Source organism: Bos grunniens, chromosome 11 (assembly GCF_055505025.1).
Source record: "Bos grunniens cultivar Pamir isolate PY7600 chromosome 11, Bosgru_T2T1.0, whole genome shotgun sequence".
Classification (NCBI taxonomy): Eukaryota; Metazoa; Chordata; class Mammalia; order Artiodactyla; family Bovidae; genus Bos; species Bos grunniens.
Window position 1 is genome coordinate 35,866,321 of NC_141175.1, and position 22,111 is coordinate 35,888,431.

Consider the following 22,111-nt stretch of genomic DNA (forward strand, 5'->3'; position numbering starts at 1 on the left):
CTTTGTTGTAGTATCCTTAATTCTGTCTAGTTGACTTTTGCATGAAAAGCAAATCATTATAAAGAAATAATTGAAGGCTTGAGGATGACTTGGTAAATGAACATAATATTTGCAAAGAAAGGAGGTGACATTTTATAGTAAGCTGCTAATTAACAGTGCTCATCCTTAAGTACATTTTATTTCCAGGTATATTTGCTTTGGAGTTAATAGCAATCAAAACAGATCAAGGGGCAGGTCTTTTTTGTATGGATAAGATGACTGTGTTCCTGTGACCTGGACACTGACCGCTGCGATGAAATTAGATCTCTTGAGCATTTCTTCCAAGGATAGATGTGAGTAGTAAGCCAGGTAGAAGGCCAAAGCTCCCACAAAACTGTCACCAGCACCCTGTAATTCAAAGCACATTTGTAGAGATAAGCATATAGTCATTTGTTGCCCAATCTGTGTTTTCAAAATATTTAAGTATACTTTTAACTTTAGTTTTAGGTTTACAGAAGGGTACAAGGATAGTAGAGATTTCACATAGCACACATCCAATTCTGTAAACATCTAACTTCACTAGGGTACGTTTGCCACCACTAATGAAATAACAGTGTTATAGTATTAACTAAACTCCGTTCTTCATTCTGGTTCCCCAATGGCTCAGTGGGTAAAGAACTGCCTGAAATGCAGGCAATAGAAGAGATGTGGGTTTGATCCTTGGATGGGGAAGATCCCCTGGAGGAGGAAATGTTCATCTTCTCCAATCCTTGCCTGAAAAAATCCCACAGACGGAGGAGCCTGGTGGGCTACAGCCCAAAGGGTCGTAAAGAGTCAGACACGACTGAGTGAATACACACACACACCCATACTTCATTTGGATTTCATTAATTTTGCTTAGTGTCTTTTTTCTGTTCCAAGATCTCATCCAGGATACCTAAATTACATTTCATTGTCATATTTCCTGAAAGTCCTATAGCTTGTGAGAGTTTCTTAGACATTCTTTGTTTTTGATGACCTTGATAGTTTTGAGGACAGGTTGAGTATTTTGTAGAAAGTACCTCCATTGGGATTTGTGTCTGTTTTTCTCAAGATTAGACTGTGTTTATGGTTGTAGGGAGGAAGACCACAGAGGTGAAGTGTCATTCTCATCAGAGCATAACGAGGGTACATACTGTCAACATGACTTACCACTGATGTTGATCATGATCGCTTGGCTAAGGTAGTCTTTGTCAGCTGTCTCCACTCTAAAGTTACTCTGGTCCCTCTTATCACACTGTGTTCTTTGGAAGCACATCACTAAGTGTAATCCACACTTAAGGGGTGGGGAGCTATGCTCTACCTTCTTGGGGGTTGAGTATCTCCATAAATTATTTGGAATTCTTCTCTATGGAAGATATGTTTCTTTTCCCTCATCTATTTATTTAACTCTTTATTTATATGAGTATGAACTCAGGGATATTTATTTCATTCCTTGGGCTATAATCCAACACTACACTATTTTGTTGCTCAAGTTGTTCCAGCTTTGACCATTGGGAGTTCTTTCATCTGGCACTTGTGTCCTTCTGATAAACTCTCATCATTTTGTTTTTTGAGTGCTTTCCTTATTTTCTGACATTATAAGATGCTCCAAGCTCATTTTGTATATTCTCTGCTCTAGAGCTCGAATTAGCTGTTTCTCCATTAAAAATTCATCAAGGAAGTGGTGAGAGGCATTCAGATGTTATTTTCAAACTAAATGTAGGGACATATAAGGCTTATTCCATTTTTCCTGAATTTCCAAAGGCCTGCATTGGTGAAGGCCTTTGGAAACAAAAACCACCAAAGAAAGTCTGTTGACCTCGCCTTCAGATTGGGCAATACTTAGTCATGTGTTCATCCAACAAATGTGTTTAAAATAAATCTGATGACACAATTTCACTTGAAAAATCACTCTGGTATTTAACGGCTTTCAGGGTCATTGTCCAGTTTTCCCCAGTTTGTTGCTTCCTTAGTCCCAAGGGCTTTCATAACAAATCTTGAGGCTCTACTCGAGCCTTTACAAAGAGCCTTGGTATGCAGTACTGTTTCAGTTGCAGTTTAAGTATTTAATGAGCTATGTGCCTAGCACAGTGATGGGTATTTGAAAAACAGTAAAATCCATTGTGGATTAAAGGCTAATGTGGCAGTACTTTACACATACTGTTGAACTACAAGGAAGGGTTTGAGGAAAGCCTGCTTAAGGGGAGTCCTTATGAAATGGGACAGATTTATAGGGAGAAGGAAGGCCTTAGAACAAAGATATAGTAGGCGGAAGGAACTGGGTGAGCTCATGAGACAGCGAATGGCTTTAAGGAGAATGACATTTCCCCTTGTTTATACAGATAAGCCGTCAATATTAAACTTGCCAAGGAGTCATAGTAACACAGGTGTGAATTCAACACTTTCCTTCCTCCCATAATGTTTTCTGAGTACCGAAAATATGTCAAGCACTATGCTAGGTGCCTTAAAATTGTTTATTAGTGTTTCCTGATGGAAACAATGGAAAAAGAGACAGACATGCCCTCCCTTAGTTTGGAGCACAGCAGTGCGACAATAGACAGGTCTGAAAGCAGAGAAATCATGAGCTAGGTCGAGGGTGTATTATGAAAACATGGGAAATACTACAATATATGAAGAGTTACGGCAAACCCCCCCCCTTTTTTTTTGGCAAACTTAAGATTTCACGTCCTCATTCCTCCTTATATTGTACACAAAGTTAAACTCCTGGTAGGTTAAAGGCTTGAATGTAAAAAAATAAAACTAACATAATATGAAAATTTAAATGAATATTTGAATAATTCCAAGTAAGGAAACCATAAGCAAGTCACTAAACCCCAAAACCATAATGAAAAAAAGAACAGATTTAATTTATAAAAATTAAAAAAAATATATGTCCAAAGACACTGTAAATAAAGTTAAATGAGGGACTTCCCTGGTTGTTCAGTGGTTAAGACTCTGCTTCCTCTGCAGAGGGCCCAGGTTCAAGCCCTGGTAGGGGAACCAAGAACCCACATGCTGTGTTGCTCAGGCAAAAAAAAAAAAAGCCAAACGAAAAAGTACAAATTTGGTGAAAATTCTTTTAGTATATATGACATATTCCTAATATTCAAAGAACACCTTCAAATTGCTGGGAAAAAGACAAATCCCAGATAAAAATGGACAAAAGATATAGGTTTGAAACTTCAGAAAAGGAAAAGTAAATTGCCAATAAGCAAACAAGAAAAGTTGCCACATTATCAGCTATTAAAGAAATTCAAATCAATATTTTTTACCCATCAGACTGATAAAAGAATAAGATTGATAGCAAAAGCAGCAAGATGAAGATAGAGAGGACAATGATATTCTCATATAATACATTTGTTGGTAGGAATGGAAAAGAGCAATACAGTATTTGTTAAAAAATGTGTATGTCTTTTGACTCGGTGGTCTTGCTTCTGGAAATCTACAGAACTGAAAGCTCTTACATATTGGGATATATGCTCAAAGATGTTGACTGCAGCATTGTTTCTAAAGACAAAATACTAGAAATAATGTGATTTTCTATCAAATAGGAGAATGGATGAATAAACTTTTACTTTTGTATTATGGAAAAAATATGCAGCTGTTAATAAGGAAAGGTTAGCAGTATATGTACCTACCTGGAGGAATGTCCATTACTTGAGGCAAAAAAGATTTCAATATCATGATTCCATAGAGGGTTAGTGGGAGAAAAAAGAAAAACAGCTGTGCCTAGAGTATGTGTGTATTTAAAACACAGAAAAAATGAAGGATATGTATCAAATTATTAAAATTTATTTTTCTTATCTGCAAAGAATGGCAAATTCTTTTTTTCCTACCTACTTTTATATTATTGTTTAACCTTGTTATTTAAGCTTACTGTTTTAAACTTATAATACTTTTCCAAAAAAATTTAAGGCAATAAGCATATTTAATGAGAAGTTAAGTCATGCCTGTATGCCTTGCTCATTTTTAACTTGCAGCCTAACCAGAGCAGAGGCACAGGGCTGACGGGAAACATTCTGGCACCAGTGAAGACATTAGGCTTACATACTCCAGTCAGCTAATAGGCCATTTGACTGCAAAGGGGATTTTTAAGGAAGTTTAAAAAATACTATACCTATATCTGAAAAGACTCTCCTAGATCACTTAAATTTTTCCCCACTATAGCCAAAGTCATGGAAACACAGTGCTTGGTAGAACTGTGTGTGCCAGAAGCATTATTTTGGCACCAACAATTTTTACAGCTTGATTTCCATTTATTCTCAGTGCTATACAGTTTGTTGGTAGATAGCAAAGGCAAATCCTTTCTGTATTAAAAAAAGGGATTTTTTTTTTTTCCCCTGCAAAGAAAACTCTAGGCTAGATGAAAGAAAACTGAAGTCTTGATGACTTCACTGGAGAATTCTAGCAAGTGTTTAAGGAAGAAACAATACTAATTCTATATAAATTCTTTCAGAAAATAGAAGAGACAAGGGAACACTTCCCAAGTCATTTTATAAGGCCAGCATTACTGTGGTGCCAAATTCAGACAATGACATTACAAGGAAAAGCAAAACAAAACAACAGATCAGTATCTCTCATGAATACAGGTGTATAAACCTTAAAATTTTTAGCAAATTGAATATATATCATGACCAAGTAGGGTTTATCCAAGGAATGCAAGACTGGTTTAACATTTTAAAAAAAGGAATTCACTATATTAAAAACCTCAAAACACTGTATATTACTTATACTCCAAAAAAAAAAAAAAATAGAAGCAGAAAAAGCATTTGATAAAATTCTACATTCATTCATGATAAAAATTCAGTTTGGAATAAAAGTATAACTTAATCTTCTTCATAAAGAACCTTTATGAAAAATCTATAGTTAACATCATTCTTAATGAGAAAGACTGAAAGCTTCCCCCTCTAATACTGAAAACAATTCAAAGATTTGTTCTCACTGTTTCTGTTCAGCATCATACTGGATTTCCTTGCCAGTGCAATCAAAAAGGAAAAGCAGGAAAATGTATACAGATTTGAAAGGAAGAAGTAAAACTCTTACTATGCAGATGGCATAATCACCTATGTAGAAAATCCTGCTACTGCTGCTGCTAAGTCGCTTCAGTCGTGTCCGACTCTGTGCGACCTCATAGAAGGCAGCCCACCAGGCTCCGCCGTCCCTGAGATTCTCCAGGCAAGAACACTGGAGTGGGGTGCCGTTTCCTTCTCCAATGCATGCAAGTGAAAAGTGAAAGTGAAGTCGCTCAGTCACGACCCCATGGACTGCAGCCTACCAGGCTTCTCCGTCCATGGGATTTTCCAGGCAAGAGTACTGGATGGGGTGCCATTGCCTTCTCCGATGTAGAAAATCCTAAGAAATCTAAAAAAGTTACTAGAAATAGTGGTAACCAATAACTAGTAACCAATATTTTAAAAAATCAATTTTATTTCTATGTACCAGCAATTATTAATAATAAGAAATTAAAATTATCAGAGCAATACCATTTGCAGTAGCATAAAAAATATGTTGTCAGTTCTCCCTAAACTGATCTACAGATTCAATGCAATTTCAATAAAAACCCTAGCTTGCAATTTTTAGAAACTGGCAAACTGAGTCTAAAACTAATATGGAAAAAAAAAATAAATAAAATTAATATGGAAGTGCAAAGGACCTGAATAGACAAAACAATTTTGAAAAAAGTAGAACGAAGTTGGAGGATATCAACTATCTGATTTCAAGAGTTACCATAAGTTATAATAATCGCAGATGTTGATGTAAGGATAGACATGAGATCACTGGAACAGAAAAGAGAATATAGAAATAGACCCACAGATATATATGGTCAACCTGTTTTTGACAAGGCAGTTCAATGGATGAAAGGACAGTCATTTCAACAAATGGTGCTGGAACAAATGGGAATCTACATGCAAAACATGAAACTTTACCTCACACCGTACACAAAAACCAACTTCAAATGAGTCAGAGACCTAAATGTGAGCGTTAAAATGACACAATATCCAGAAGAAGAAGATACAGGAGAAAATCTTTGTAACCTTGTGTTAGGCAGATTTCGTAGGACACCAAAAGCATGAAATATTAAAAAAAAACTGATAAACTGGACTTTGTCAAAGTTAAAAGTTTTTGCCCTTCAAAAGAATATCAAAAGGCAAGCCACAGACTGGGAGAAAATATTTGCAAAACATATGTGATAAAGAACTCATAACTTGATACTAAAACTCAATATGACAAGCCAATAAAAATGAGCAAAAGATTTGAACAGAGGTGTCTTCAAAGAAGACATAGATGGCAAAAACAGTATATATAAAGATTCTAGACATTATTAGACACTAAGGAAATCCAAATTAAAAACAATGAGATAATACTACATACTCATTAGAAAGGATAAGTTTAAAAAGACTAAAATACTGACTTTTGGTGTAGATGTGGAATAATCTCATTCATCGTTTGTGGGAATGCAAAATGACATAGACACTTTGGAAAAGAGTTTGGCATTTTCTTATAACATGTAACATACACTTAACGTATAACCCAGCAGTTCTCCTCTTAGGTATTTACCCAAGAGAAGTGAAAACATATATCTACATAGAGACCTATATGTGCATGTTTATAGCAGCATTATTTATAATTGCACCAAGCTGGAAACAATACAAATGTCCTTGAACTGATGAATGGGTAAACAAACTGTAGTATATCCATATAATAAAATACTATACTTAGCAACGAAAGGAAATGAACTGCTAATACAACAGCATGAATGAATCTCAAATATTATGCTTAGTGAAAGAAGCCCGTCAAAAGACTACATAGCATATTGTATGATTTCATTGATATGAAATTCTAGAAAAGGCCGAAGTATTGAGATAGAAAGCAGGCCAGGGGCTGGAGAATATCAACTGCAAAGGGACTGCATAGAGAGCTTCCTAGAGTGATAAAGTTCTATATTATGATCATGTTGGTAAATGATTTTTAGCAAATTGAATATATATCATGACCAAGTAGGGTTTATCCCAGGAATGCAAGACTGGTTTAACATTTTAAAAAAAAGTTTGACATTTGTCAAAACTCATTAAATCATAAACTTAAAATGGGTGAAATCTTATTGCATACTAAAATGATATCTCCATAAAGCTGATATTTTAAAAATAAAGACTGGGATAGGGTGGGGGCATTCAGACGTGCAGGGTCATAAATTGTGAAAACCTTAACTTTCTTAAGCACACTGGGCTTACTACAGATCTTCTCTAAAGTGCATGGTTGGGATAATTACTGAGATGTTATGACTGTCACATAGGAACCTGTCTTTTTATATTGAGAGCCCTAATTCTATCACTGCTCTTCCACTACAGATGTGTCTCTTTCTTTTGACAGCGTGGGCTTTAAAGTTAGATAGATTTGTGTTTAAATCTTGGCTTTAAACTTAGTATTTTGGGGACATTGGGAAAATTAAATTCTCTGCGACTTAGTTTTCTTATAAATAAAATGCAACTATTAACATCTTCCTCATGGGGATTTTAGGAATCTGTCATTCCCTGCTGCTCAGTATTCTTACCCAAAGTCATCAAATAGAACTCTTAAGTACTTCGCATACCTTTCCACCTTACTCCTTTGACCTCCGTTGCTCTTCTGCACACTCTACCCTCAGACTGGGCATATTAATTCCACCTTTGGTTCTTTCCCTGCTCTTTCCCATCCTCAACATTTCTGCTGAGTCCCCCTTTCTCTGTGTCTAGTCTGAAAGACATTGATTGTACCTTCTCTCACCTGTCTGTGGAACCCCTTTCCTTCCATTTTCAAAAAGGCCTTCCAGATTACCCCATTTTGCCACAGCTGTTCAAAACACTTCAGTCACCTATGTGTTTAAGCTTAAAAGTGCCATAAACGTTTTCTACTTCCTGTTCACCTTTGCACATACTGGGGTGTAGATTAAATGTTCAAGTTCACATAAAAAAGAGATCCACTTGCAATTAGGTTGACCTAAAAAATGGAGAATAATTTATCTAAGGAACAGATCCCAAATATAGATAAGTTGTTAACAATTCCATTAAAATTTATTAAGGGAAGACTTCTCTGGTGGTCCAGTGGTTAAGAATCCATCTGCCAATACAGGGGACGTGGGCTTGACTTGTGGTCCAGGAAGATCCCACATGTCGCTATGGAACCACTAAATCTGTGCTGCAACTGCTGAGCCCACGTGCTGCAACTGCTGAAGCCTGTGCACCCTCGAGCCCGTGCTCCACAAGGAAGCGTAGCCCCTGCTCGCTTCAGCCAGAGAAAGCCTGAGTGCAGTGAAGGCCAGCACAGCCAAAAATAAATAAATAAAAAATTTACTAGTAATCCATAAATCTATACTGATATTAAATAAAGGGAAAAAAAACGCCAGCTAGTAAATACAGAAATCTGAAAAATCACCATTTTGAACCCAGAGTAATAATAACTAATTCAGGGAAGAATCATCAATGGATACATTAAAACTGCTGAATAAAGGTCTGATGAAGGCAGAATATTTATAAGTTTCAAAGTCTCTCCCCACAGATTACCTATTAATTACAAAAGGGAAAAAGAGTAACTCTACATGGAGAAATCTGGTGGACAGCACCTTGACCAAGGGATCAACATATCAGTAAAGAGAGAAACGGACATCACATGCTCCATGATGCGGGGCCTCGGAAAGGAAATATGGCCACCTGTGTCATATTCCTGCCCCAAATGCATAACCTAACGTGGATTATGGGGAAGCATCAGACAAACCTAAACTGAGAAAAACTCTATAAACAATGAGGTTGTGCTTTTCAAAAAAAAGATCAATATCAAGAAAGGCAAAGGTTAAGGACCTGTTTCATAGTAAAGGAGACTAAAGCAACATGACAATTCAGTGAGATACATAATCTTGGACTGGCTCCTGCACAAAAAATTTATAAAGAACATTATTGCGCTGTGCATGGAAGATAAGATTATCTCAGTGTTAAGTTTCCTGAATTCAGTAATTACATTGTAGTTTTTTTTTTTATGTCCTTGTTCTCAGGAGATATATCCTGAAGTATTAATAGGTAAAGAGTCACCGTGTCTGCAACTTACTCTCAAACTGTTCATCAAAGGAAAAAGTATCTTTATGTATTTTGAGAGACAGCAATAAAACAAATTGGCAAATTTGTTAGCATTGTAAAAATGTTAATAATTGGTAAAACCGTGAAGAGTATATGGGAGTATTGCAACTTTTCTGTTCTTTTAAAAATTAAAATTTTTGTTAAGAGAAGTTTTTAATAAAAGAAATTTTACTGAAGAAGTTTAAAAAAATCAATGTTGGTCACTCTTGAATTTTTAAATGGTCCAATTTCAGCCTCTGAATGATTTCCCTCTTTTTCTAAATTCAATTGAGTGGACATCTGAGACAAGCTGGAGCGAACTGAACTGAGCAAACCTCTTTCCTGCAATTGGGAATACCCCATCTCATTGAGGCAATTTCCTTTGCAACTGAGGACTAGGCAGTGACACCCAGCTGCAAGTCCAGGGGACTGGAAGGAACATTTTCTGGCTGTGACGCTGACTGCAGAGAAACTGAATTCTGCGATGTCAGTGGTAGCACTGTAATGGTGTCCAGTGCTGCATGCCAGTAACACAGCTGGTTTTCAACCAGGAGCTTTGACTGAGGCAATTCCATGTGTCAAAACTCCTCTGAGAGGCCAGAAATCTTATCTGGTTCTTCCCGATCTGCTGACTCCCCAGAGTTACACAATCCTTAAAAGTAGAATGTGCTCAATTAATGACTGCTGATGGGCCAACTCTCAGCTGCCTGGGTCTCCACCTTCTCACCAGAAAAGAGATGATGGGAGTCCGGGGTGGTGGTGGACTACATTCTTCTTCACAAAGAAGGCAGCTGTCTAGCCTCATTCCAAAAACAGTACAAGAAAGCAGGGAGGCTCCTGGCTGACAGGGGGCCGTCAGCTCAAAGACGTGAAGGCCAGTAAATATTATCTTAAAAGTCACATTGCATCAAACAGTGAAAAAACTCTGAAATTTAAGCATGGAGGGGTGGGACAGTACTACTTACGTAGAAGAGTGTTAGGGAAAGGAAGGGAGTGAACTTCTATTGTCTGCTCTGCATCCATCAGGAGGCCGCAAATCTGGGTACTTTGATATACCCGAGACTGACCTCATTTCATTTTACAATGACGTCCCCTGCCCCCAACCCCCCCACACACACCCCAAACCAAGCTGAAAAGAGTCTCCCTCCCTTTCGAATATTTATTTGGCCGCACAGGTCTTAGTGTGGCACTCAGGATCTTTAGTTGTGACATGTCAGCTCTAGTTCCCCAACCAGGGATTGAACCCGGACCCTCTGCCTCTGCACTGGGAGTGTGGAGTCTTGGCCACTGGACCACCAGAGAAGTTCCTCCCTCCCTTCTGATGTATTTGTTTGTACTTCTTTAGGACACTTAAAACACTGTAGTGACTATTGGGTGTACAGGCCTAGAGTCTGGGACAACTTGAAAACTCCTTGAGGGCAGAGACCATATCTCTGTCCCTTCTGTCTCTGACTGCCTCACTCAGCGCTGACTGGATGAGCTGACCTGAGTCTCGATCCTAGCTTCACTGTGTTTTTCTCTCCTGGTGCTCTCTTCCAAGGGGGCCAGATGTCCCTCACTGAACTATGTGTGACTTTGTTTTGTATCAGTGAAAATGGAGGTTAGGTTGCCACAGCCCAGCTACTTGATAGTCTCATTGTTGAATCTATTTATACCACAAGGCTTTCAAGTGCCAATAAATTACTCGGCTGTTGATTCACATCTTCAGTATAACTATTTTTATACATTGGTATAATTTTTTTTTTAATGGAAAGTGCTTTAAAAGTAGAAGCTGTATTGTATCACTGTGATTTTCCTGTAAGTAACGTTCTTTCCAATCAATCATTCTTGGAATAATGGAATAGTTCTCATTGATACAACATGATGGTTTTAACCTTTTACTGAAAATTATTTTTGTGCCAAAAGGGGTGATGGCATAATTCATCTATCTTCAATAAAAATACCCAGGTGGCTACTATTCATTGCCTTCTCAACAATAACTTCCTCTTAAGGAAGAGCTGCCCTTAGAGAATGGACGTGCCATTCTGAAAGTCCTGCTCTCCTGAGGGCCTGCCACTCCCGGATATCCTGCCACAGCTGGAGTATCCATGAAGTGGAAGGAGCAAGACACGCCTGTGGAGAACCTGAGGCCTCCAGTGGGGTGGAGGGTGGGAGGGCAAGGCACTCTGCAGGGCTGGTGGGGTAGAGATAACACTCATGAGCAGCTGATGAGAGGAACCCCAAGAGGAGAATCTGAGAGGTGGGTACTCCTAAGGACAGCACCCAGAGGTGGCTTGGGGAGGGGACAGCCTCTGGCACCAGGACTCGATGCGATGTGGCCCTGGGGAGGCTGGTGGCTCTTTTCCCTTCTCCTCCCTTTCAGACCATCCTCTCTGTCCACCTGCCCCCACTCCCCATTCCCTCCCACTGCCCCTTGCCTGCCTGAGTCCTTGACTGTGACCCTGGTCTGCTCCTGCACTGAGCTCACCGGCTCAGTCTCTCAGGGCTCTGCTGTCTGACAAGAGACACAGTGATAAACCTCATAGGTATTGATGGGGCTGTAGAGTCTGGTTATACAAGGTGGTTCTGCATGAGGGTGCCCAGGTGACAGGGTGACCCTGGGTCTGCAGGCCAGGCTCAGCACTCTGAGCTGCGTGCCTATTCAGAGGCACCTTCTGATTTGCACAAAGTGCCTCAGGGGTTGGCAGCAAGCCTGGGGGATCCTTATTTTAAAACAGAGGAAACTAGGATTTAAGGAGGTTAAGTAACTTGCCCACGGTAGGAATAAAGGAGGTAGATGGCAGTAAAGACTGTACCAAGGACATCTGGGTGGAAATCTAGCGGCAGAGCAGGTGGATAAGCTATTTTGGGACTGAGATTGGGCTTCTGGCTACTGCTCAATTTTTCCTGTTTCCCCAGGGAAGGACTTATGTTTTCTGTAGTGATGAAGAATGCCAGGAGTGAAGACCATGAATGTCTTCTGGAGACATTCCAGAAGACCAGAAAGACCATGATGTCCCTCTGGAGGGGGTCCCGTTTCTGCATGTTTGGAGCAGGAGCAGAGAAGAGAATGGGAATCAGAGTTACCCTGAGCAGGTGTGGTGGAAGACTGAGCAGGTGTGGTGGAAGAGGGCGGGTCTAAAGGGAGCAGAGATTTCAGGAAAGAATAACCAGATAAATAATCAGTCTAGCCTGGGTAAGGAAGGAAGAGGTCAGGAGGGGTCAACAGGTCAGAAGAAAACAGGTAACTAAGGAATATGAGAACTAGTGTAGGAGAAGAAGGGTGAGAGCTGGTTGTGGGATGTGAGTTTATTCCCACAGAACAGAAGCGGTGCCAGGTATTAACCATTTCCTGGGAGTCGTCATGGGAGTGGGAGGCTGGAGTGGAGGTGAAGAGTCCCTGGAGGTGAGGGCATGTAGGAACTATGGGACTTGGTGATGGTTCATCCTCGTGATACTGGAGTCATCTTATGTTGGTAGCATTGCAGGGGTGGGAGGGGGATGGAGAGAGAAATGGTGATGTGGATGCCAGCGTCTTAGATAAACAGAGAATGACCAGGAAAAGAGGTCCAGGCTTTGTAATTGAATTGCATGAGCCTCGAAGATGCAGGAATCTACAGGAGGGGAGAGAAGGGGCGGCTGGAAGCCACAAGAATGTGCCTTAGGACCAGGAGCAGCTTTCACCTACAGGGGCTGTGTGGGGAGTTAAGGATGTGAAAGAGTTTACTTATGAAGAACAGGACAGCCAGAGGTTTAGCGGGCAGAGACGTGCAGAGCAGTAAGGCACCCTTTTGGGGCCCTGTGGCTCTGTGACCCTCCTTGGTCTCTGCTCTGGGTCTGTCTCCCCCTCCGGCACCATGGCTGTTGGTATTCTCCCAGGTTCTGTCCTTCACCCGCTGCCTTTCTCGTCCTCCTAGTATCCTGGGTGTGTCAAATACTGTGCTGTTACGGTCTCGACTGCTATGAACCTGAGGAGTCCTCAGTCATTACGTTTAGCCCAGATTCTCCTCTGTCTTCAGGCTTGTGTATCTTACCTACCTGTGAGTCAGCTCAACCAGCCTCATGTCTCTGGCAGGCGACTCTAACTCCACATGCCCGAATCAAACTCCTAATCTTGACCAAACATGAGCCTTTTCTTGTCTTTTCAGTTTGTGGCACTTCCACCCTGTAAATCTTGGGGGTCTTCTAGATAGCCACCAGCTGCCAAGTTTAAATTCTAAATATTTCTTTAATCTGTCCCCTCATCTCATCCCTACTCCATCCCTACCACATGCTCACATAACCACTGGAGGACCACGTTCACTTCCTTCGCTATTCGCCCTGTCTCTGATCTGGCCCCTTCTATTCCATCCTCCATACTGCTGTACATCGGGCCACCTCACTTCCAGCTTAAATCCCTTTGAACATTTCTCATCTTTCTTGGGATAATGTTTTAGCTCCTTAGCATGGCACACGAGGCTCCCCCTGCCCACCTCCCCAGTTTCATCTCTTACTTTTTCCTACTCACACATGTAACCTTGGGTCTTCATTCATGGAGATGTCTGTGCTTGACCTCATTCCTACATTAACTCCTAGACTCAACTCAGCTATGAACTTAGTCATCACATATTTATTGACTGGTACCATATTCAGAGCGCTATATTTTCCCGGATCCCACAAGTCTGGGTTACATACCCTCCTACACACCCCCGCCCTCCTCTGTGGTCTTCATCACTTCCATACCCTCGCACTAGTGCAAGGCCAGGCTCACTGCTGAAATATGTGCTGACTGAATCAAGGACTGTCAGGAGGCTGGGTGCTGAGTGATTAGGTGAGGAGCACACGCTGTCTCAAGACTGCCCTGTAGGAGGGATGACAGTGAGACAGACTTGTGAAGGTCCTAGTTTGCCAACTTCCAGTTGATAGAAAAATGGAACAGTTGTAAGGCGTGATGGGTATTAAGTGTGGCTAGAAAAAAAAAAACACCATGTGGTGAAAATCCCCAAGGTAAGAACTGTCAGGCGCCTACAGCAGAACCTCGATGATCTTGCAAGAATGATGTCATCACGAGGGTTCATTTGTTAGGAATCTGTACCCACACGGGATGATTCATCACCCAAACTGCAGAGGGACCCTAACAGTTAAAGTCCTTGCATTCCTGCCCAATGTGTTAACACATTCCATCTGACAAGCAGATACCACTTTCCTTTCTTCTCAGAACCTCTCCCTACACAAAGCTATTCAAAGCCTACACTGTGGACCTGAATTCCTCAGCCACGCTTGTGGTTCTTGAGGCCAGGGAAAAGGCAAATGGGATGAAACATGACTAAATCCCAAATCAAGGCGCTACTTCTCCTTCATAAAAAAGAATATTGCAAAGGGCTCAGGAAAGGGACAGAGAACAATGGAAATGCACCAGGCTCGCTGCTCCATCCCATCCCTGTGCAGGCAGGGCTGCTGAGGCAGCACTGAGCTGGCTCACCCTCAGGCTAGCTTGGTGGCAAGTCCTGCTTTGCTCTTGCTCCCAGGTTCCAAGAATGGGGCTTCTGCCTCATTCATGTGTGCTGGAGGTTTAGGCATGAGCATCTGGTTAGACCTGGGAGAAGAAACGTCATCCTTTGTCCTTAAAGGGCTAGTCATGGATGGACAGGAGACCTGGTGTCATGAACTTTGGTCTTGGCTTTGAAGGAGCACAGAGGGAACACACACATGGAATTAAATCCCACCTTCTTCCCTCTATGTTTCCTTTGTCATCATTTGGGAATGGTAAACCTACAGTGAAGTCCCTCTGTACACAGCTGGGAAAAATGTGTTTCTCAAGTGGAAACATGTTTTCTCAAGTGGGACAATGTGGTAAACGGTGTGGAGTCACACAGACCTGACCTGAAGCCCTGATTTCACCACTTTGGCGAGTGGACTCAACCTCTCTGGTAAACACTGAACTGGATAACGTATGTGAAAAGGTCTAGCACGGTGCCTGGAGCACAGACAGTGCTCACCAAGGTGGGGGGTACTGGGTGGTACCATCTCAGAGGCTCTTTAACTTGCTAGCGTTTCGGGAAATGGAAGCCTGTGATCTAAGTAGGAGGGTTCTAAGGGACAAAGAAGGTCATGTTCCTGTGGATCCTGTGGCTGGGGGTTTCTGCTGTGCCTGGCGTTATGTCCCCAGCTCCAAGCAGAAGAGGGCCTCCAGAAATGCTCTAAGAGTCAGGGAAGGCAGAGGAGGCAGAAGCATGTCCTGCAGCTTTTAATTACAAGGAGGCTAGGCTCCAGAGAGTTCTAGCAGTGACTATCCATGTGTGCTGGGGTCTCTGAAATCCATTTCTCTGTGGGGGCAAGGGAGATCTTTATGAGGCCTTTAAAGAGTTTGTGAGCAGAGACTAAAGAGTGTAAAACGAGAAGCAGAGAGGTCAGCGCAAGACTGGGGAACCTGGTAAATCTCCTGCTTTTATTTGGATGAAGGAACAGAGGGAGAACAGTGAGCAAGGGTTCCAGGAGAGGCTAGAGCTGGGAGGCGCTGGAGGACTGCCCGGGAGGGAGGGGCCCTGCTGCACAGAAAGCTGTGCATCTCCACCTGTGCTGCTGCTTTGATGGAGGAACTGCCTGCGTCCCCACCAGCCGGTCACTGGGCAGAGGGCTCCTGCCAGTGAGAGGAGGTGGTGGCAGAGCCCCGAGGGTGGCAGGCAGGCTGCATGGATAGTTGCGGGGACAGTGTGACTCAAGAGGACAGTCCTCAAGCTGTGCTGGAACCTGATGTCAGGGCCTCTCCTGGTTAGTGATGGACACTGGGTCACCTGGTCCACCTTCTCTGTGTCACTGACCTTACCACTCCAAATGTGAGCAGAAAGAGAAAGGCCCTGTTAGACTTCATTCCCTCCAGGGCATGCATTCTTAATGGAGGGTGAAAATTCATTCTTGTGTGCATGGGAGAACCACAGTATGTAAACAGACACACACATATATACACACATGTGTATATATAATATATACATATGTATATATTATATATACACACACTTATTTATATATATATACATACACGCATACACAGAGAAAAAATATGAATGAGTATCTGTGGTGTTAAAATTTCATGGGAGAAGATGACAATTAGGAAAAAAAAATCTCTTAAGAGGCTCCTTGGGGTGGTGGGTGGTGATTAATGATAAAAAAAAAAAAAAATGTTTGAGATACTCCAAAGTAGGGCCTCTCACCACAGAGAATTGCCAGTGGCCAGTCATACGCTTCCGGTGCGATAAGGAGCCCTAACCAACAGCCTCCAAACTGCAAGGCTAGGCAGGTGTTGGTAACTCCCTGGTTTCTTTCCACTGAGCTAGAAATTCCTCCATCTCCCAGCCAGTTCCCTTCCTGTTTACCTCATTCGACAGTCTCCATGGACACCAGTGAGCTGAGGGCAAGCCTCAAACCCTGGAGCGAGGACTTACACGAGGAGATTAGAACTAGTGTAGCCTGGCCTATCTTGCCAAGGCAGGAAAAGGGCAAATGTTCTCCTGGGCAGACAAAACTGAAGCTTAGACGATAAACATACCACAAGATATGATGCTGCTTATACAAGAGCCCCATTTCATAGCTTGAATCTGAGTATTTCTAATTTCTCTTATCAACACATATTCCCATCATAAGGATGAGATCACATCCTCTCCAACTTCAACCTTCCAGCCTTCCCTAACCAGATTAGCTTAGGGATTCATGATGGATAGTGAGAATCCAGTCTTCTTATCATTATTGTGTAAATGCTGCTGATTTTTATTCTAAATAAATCTTAGGGAATATGGACTAATTATTCTGTCATAAATGATTTTGGTTTCAACTACTGGTCACCTTAATTTATTACATTTAAATTTCAGTTAGTTGGCTGAGATAGTCTGCTTTTAAAATAGTGTGATTGAAAGAAAGCAAATATTTTCTGCCTTAATGTATTTCAAATGATCACTATTTCATATTTATCAAGTAGGAAGCCACATGCAGCAAAGTTTTGATGTGATTTTTATTTCTGTCTTAAATAGACACAGCATTTTCCTTGGCTCCACAATTTATTAGCAATTTGACTTAAAAAAAAAGCTTGGTTGCGATATAATTCATATTCCAAATAATCTGTCCATTTAAAGTATACATTTCAATGTTCTGAATATTCAGTTCAGTGTTCAGTATATTCACAGGGTTGAGCAACCATTAGCACAGTCTAATTTTAGGAACTTTCATCTCCCCTAAAAGAAACTTTGGACCCATTAACAGTTACTCCTCACTCCTCCCTACTCCCCCCAGACCTAGGAACCACTAATATACTTTCTGTCTCCACAGATTTATTAAATAGGCACACATTTGGAGCAAAATCATTTCCTTTTCTAATTTCATAATTAACCAACAGCTTATTTTCCCATAATTAACCAATAATTTAATCCTAATTAACCAGTTAGATTCCTATAGAATCTCTTGACTTTAGCTGCCACTGTGTGTGAAAAGTAAAGCTGATGTTGGCCTAGTGGGAACTGTTCTGTGTCACTAAAACTGAATTCTCAGTAAGCACTAAGGCCACAGATTTAGCTTTCTTCCTGCCCAGATATGGTCTCTTAGGAGTCTGTAAAGTTTTCAAGTTAAGTAATAAACGCACCAGGAGCTTGGTGTTTATGAATTCCTATGGTGAAGCTGTTTGTAAGTGCTAACCTCTGAGGGAAAAATCCACCCACACTCTCTTCAAGCACAGACACATTAACGGGTCTGTTTTACAATCTTGGTTGCTCTAGATTTGGTTTGCTGGAGGGAGCTTCTCTTTGGTCCTCTTGGCAGTGACTAGGATGTAGCAGTGGACACTTAGCTTTCTTTTTGAAGGTCATGATTCCCTTGCACAGGGCTGATGTGGGTGGTTTCAGCGTAGACCCTTTCACTGCTAGTGTGTGACATGTTCTGGCATGAGCATGCAGTGCCCACATACATCATCCATCCATTCGCACCATCACTCATCACAGAGCTTTCCACAGAAAGTAGCATGTCTGAAAATGAATGTATTTTCCTTGCCCCTTGTGGCCACTAGTCAGGCAGTAGTTTCCCTCTCTTAACACCAAATAAATCGGTGGGTTGCAATGGCAGAATCTTAGACATATCTACCAAGGTGATGAATCGGTCATAAAATGAACAAAAAGGTGGATCTGGCCAAGCGAATGATAACTACAGGCCTTTCCCCAACTCTTTGCCCTGACATAACGCCAGGATTACCAGATGCATTTCCATAGTACTTTCTGGTTTCCAGCGCATATTTGTAGTTGTGACTCACTTTGAATCTCATTACAATCCTGTGAAGTAGGTAGGGTGGGCCTTTCATTTTCCAGATGAGAAACCAAGTGTTAAGAACTTGCTCAAGGTCAAATGGCTAGGTGGCAGACCTGGAACGTTTCAGTGGAAGACCAGTCTCTATTAAAGCAGTCCCCTGGAGAGGCATACATGTATTCCGGCTATGCTCAGAAAGGTTTTGAAACCCATTCTTTGGAATGTTTAAAAAAGCAGTAGCACATCTTTAAATATCCTCAATAAAGGCAAGAGTTCATCTTGTAAGCCAGTGGTTCTCAAACTAGGATTGCCTTGCTAAATGCAGATCGTTGAGCTCCACCACCACCGTTTCTGATCCATTAAATGCCCAGAGAATCCCATGGACAGAGGAGCCTGGTGGGCTACAGTCTATAGGGTCACCAAGAGTCAGACATGACTGAATCGCATGCATGCGTGTGTTTCTTATGAGTTCCCAGGTGATGCTAATGTTACTGGTCCAGGGCCACACTTTGCGAATCACTATCCTCAGGAATTTCTTTCTGGAAAGAGTAAATCATTTAGAATCAAGTCTAGCAATTAAGGTGGGGGATCCAGCTAGGAAGTTCCACCAATGGCCAGAAACAATGGCAACTGTAAAGAACAACACTGGCTATAAGGGAGATCTGAATGAGAGCTCCAAAAGGTGCTGAGTAACGGCCGCACACTGGACTGACCCTTCTGGATATATGCTAAAGAACAGTTCTCCTAAGTGTTAGGAACACCTCGTGCAGTCGTACATGTCTGAAATGTTCATTATCAACCTTTTATTTTCCAGCTTTAGGAAAACAAGAGAAACCACGGACGAAACACCCACATTAGAAAGAATCCATATTAAGGAAGAATTAATAGCTATTTACAGCAGCTGAACTAGTCAGACTGGTAGAGTGGGGTCCTTTCTGTGCTGCAAACGTGATGGGTGTGGACGATGAGGGGAAAACTTTGAGTATTCCTACTCTGACTTTCTGTTGAGATCAGGATGGAAAAAGTGAAAAGATCTAATTCTGGATGCCAAAGATAAACAAGCAACATGTTATGGGAAAAAAAATGCCAGCAGAAAAGAAAAATGAACTGCATTAGGTACTTAAGCTGGGAGTCAATCCTTCATGTCACAGTAGGGAAGAAAGAGGTAGAGAACTGCCTAAATATTGCTTCTAATTTTATTTTCAATTCTACATTACATTAAACTCTCCGTGTACTCGTCTTTAATTTACAGCAACTGCTGACACAAATTGGTGTGCCTTCTCTTCTTTGACATCAGTATTTCTCGTGAATTATGCATTTCCATCTGGAATGAGGTTTATGGGGCTGAAGGCTTCTTTCATTTAGATGGATGAAAAAAGAGAGGGATCAATGGGGGGTCGAGTGCAAAATCTAAGTAAGGTGGGGCCAGATATGTTCACGGCAGCATTTCATTCTCCCCAAAGGTTGTAAGTGGTGTTAAAAAATGACTCTGGTCTTTCAACCTTCAACATATTGATTAAAATTCAACTACTAGAGAACAAGAAAAACTCTACCAACCTTCATCCCAGAACTGCCAGATTCTTTATTTATTGGTACCCTACTAATATTTAATAATAATTTGTAAGAGTAGGGTGATCATAATAACTGCATCACTTTGATCTGATCTAAAATTGAGTCAGGGACTTCTGCTCCCAATGCATGGGGCCCGGGTTCAATCCCTGGTCAGGGAACTAGATCCCACATGCTGCAACTAAGAGTCTTAGCCTATTCCAGGGCAGGGGCAGGGGCATGGCCGGCACGTGCCCAGCATGCTAAGCTGCACAGAATGGCCTGTGGAGACTGAAATTGATTAAAAACTCCATTCTGCCCCAAATGACTGTGGTGTATTAATTTATGCTATAATTTAAAGAATTCCACTATTAACGAGAGAGAAGTAAAATCCTGAATATAAGCTAAAACTGGAATAAAAAAGGCCCATTCTTCAGGCACTATTAATGGAAGCTTTGTATATAAATAACTTTATATATTGATGAATAAATGGCACTGACAACTAAAATGTCTGTTCATCATTCACTGGGTTCTAAGACTGCCCTGGCCTTCTGTGGTCAGTGATCTTTCTCCTTTGTGACTCCACCATTCGAGACAGAACACAGTTAATCCAATATGATTTAGTATCTCAGAGAAGATTCTTCTACAACATTTTCTGCCAAATGTTCCTCTTCTAACAGCTGCTTTTTTATTTCAGTGAAAGCTACTTGAAATAAAATCATTGTTCTCTGTGAAAACTGCATGCTAAATAATATAGAGCTACCAGATTATTAAACAGCAAAGGCATCTGATAATATTAGCACCAACCACAGGTTCCACTTCTGCTGATGCACAACATTTTGAGTAATTAGTCATTGCACAATATTGTATTTATATCCTTTTTTTTTTTTTTTTTTGCTTGAGCTGTTAGGCCACAAAATCAGCAGGCAGTTGCTGTTATAAAAGGGTTCTCTGGGTTATTTATAATGTTTCTGCTTCCTTACAGTTACTGCTTCACTCTTGGGTCTTGGGCCAGGTCTACACCGTGAAGGACCTGAGCAATTGTTCTGTGAATCTAACTGCTGAAGCTGGTGTAGGTGATTCACAGTGGGCTGTGTGGGCCTTGGCTGGAATACCTGGTATTCTTGTCTGCCTAACCCAGATTCATCACATACTGGCTGTTGTGTCACTTCATCAGTGGGGAGACTGTGTAGTTTCATGAAGGCTGTGTCTTTATCAGGAGTCAGCTATTGTCTAGGGCACCGGTGGTAGGGCGAGATAGGTGAACTAGCATCCTGTTGCAAAAGAGTTTCCTTCAAATGTTATTTACTTTAAATGAAGGATAAGTTTTTCTTCCAAATGTTTCTCTGTTGCATAGACCAGTGATTCCCCCAAATGGTGGCAGGCAGCCAGGCCTGCCCAATAGAAGGGCACAGAGGAATCAACAGAACATTTCATTGTCTTTTTTTGTAAATGACAGAGGCGTCTTCAGTGCCCTATGCAGAGAATCACTGATGATATGAACTGTATCTAATGGGAGGAGGTCTGAGCCTTAGGTGAGTCTGGGCTCAAAAAGAGCTGAGAACCAGAGACCAGTAGAATGATCTATTTGTTCTGACAACGAAACAGGCATCTTACGTAGCCCCCACCCTGCCACCCCCATTTGTAAAAAAAAGGAAATGAACTACCATTATGTCCTCTGAATTCTTAAGAGCTCTCAAACCCACGTCTCCACATCCCTCGTTGCCTTGTTTCCAGTCTAGGCTGCCATAATCTCTCAGATCAATGCAACACTCTTTGGATGGTTCTCTCTGCCTCCACTCTTGTAATCTCCAATTTATTCTTCACTCAACAGCCACGTTAATCTTTTTATAAAGTACAAATCTGATAAAATCTATCCTTGGCTTAACCTCTTTTCAATGACTCTCACTGCCGGCCAGAGAAAGTGCAAATTCCCAGGAGTGGCAAATCAAGGCCTTCACAACCCATCCCCATTCCAGATGTGTGTGCGTACATGTGTGCTCAGTCATGCCCAGCTCTCTGTGACCCCATGGACTGTAACCTGCCAGACTCCTCCGTCCATGGGATTCTCCAGGCAAGAACACTGGAGCAAGTTGCCATCTCCTCCTCCAGAGGATCTTTCCAACCCAGGGATCGAACCCGTGTCTCTTGTGTCTCCTGCACTCGCAGGCAGATTCTTTACCCCTGCACCATCTAGGAAGCCCTGTATTCCAGCTGTATCTCATCCTTTCCCACTC

The 22,111-nt window shown here is 41.5% G+C and overlaps 2 protein-coding genes across 3 annotated transcripts in view; one reads left to right on the top strand and one right to left on the bottom strand.

Annotated features, from left to right (window-relative positions):
• Positions 1-22,111, top strand: part of MRPL33 (mitochondrial ribosomal protein L33) — a 61,234-nt gene that overhangs the window by 9,861 nt on the left and 29,262 nt on the right. The window lies entirely within an intron of this gene.
• Positions 160-22,111, bottom strand: part of RBKS (ribokinase) — a 101,195-nt gene continuing 79,243 nt past the window's right edge. For both annotated transcript variants that reach the window (XM_086326117.1, XM_086326116.1), the window contains one exon: positions 160-387. In XM_086326117.1, the coding sequence (XP_086182243.1) occupies positions 214-387 (174 nt within the window). In that variant the 3' untranslated portion in view covers positions 160-213. The remainder of the gene's footprint in view (positions 388-22,111) is intronic.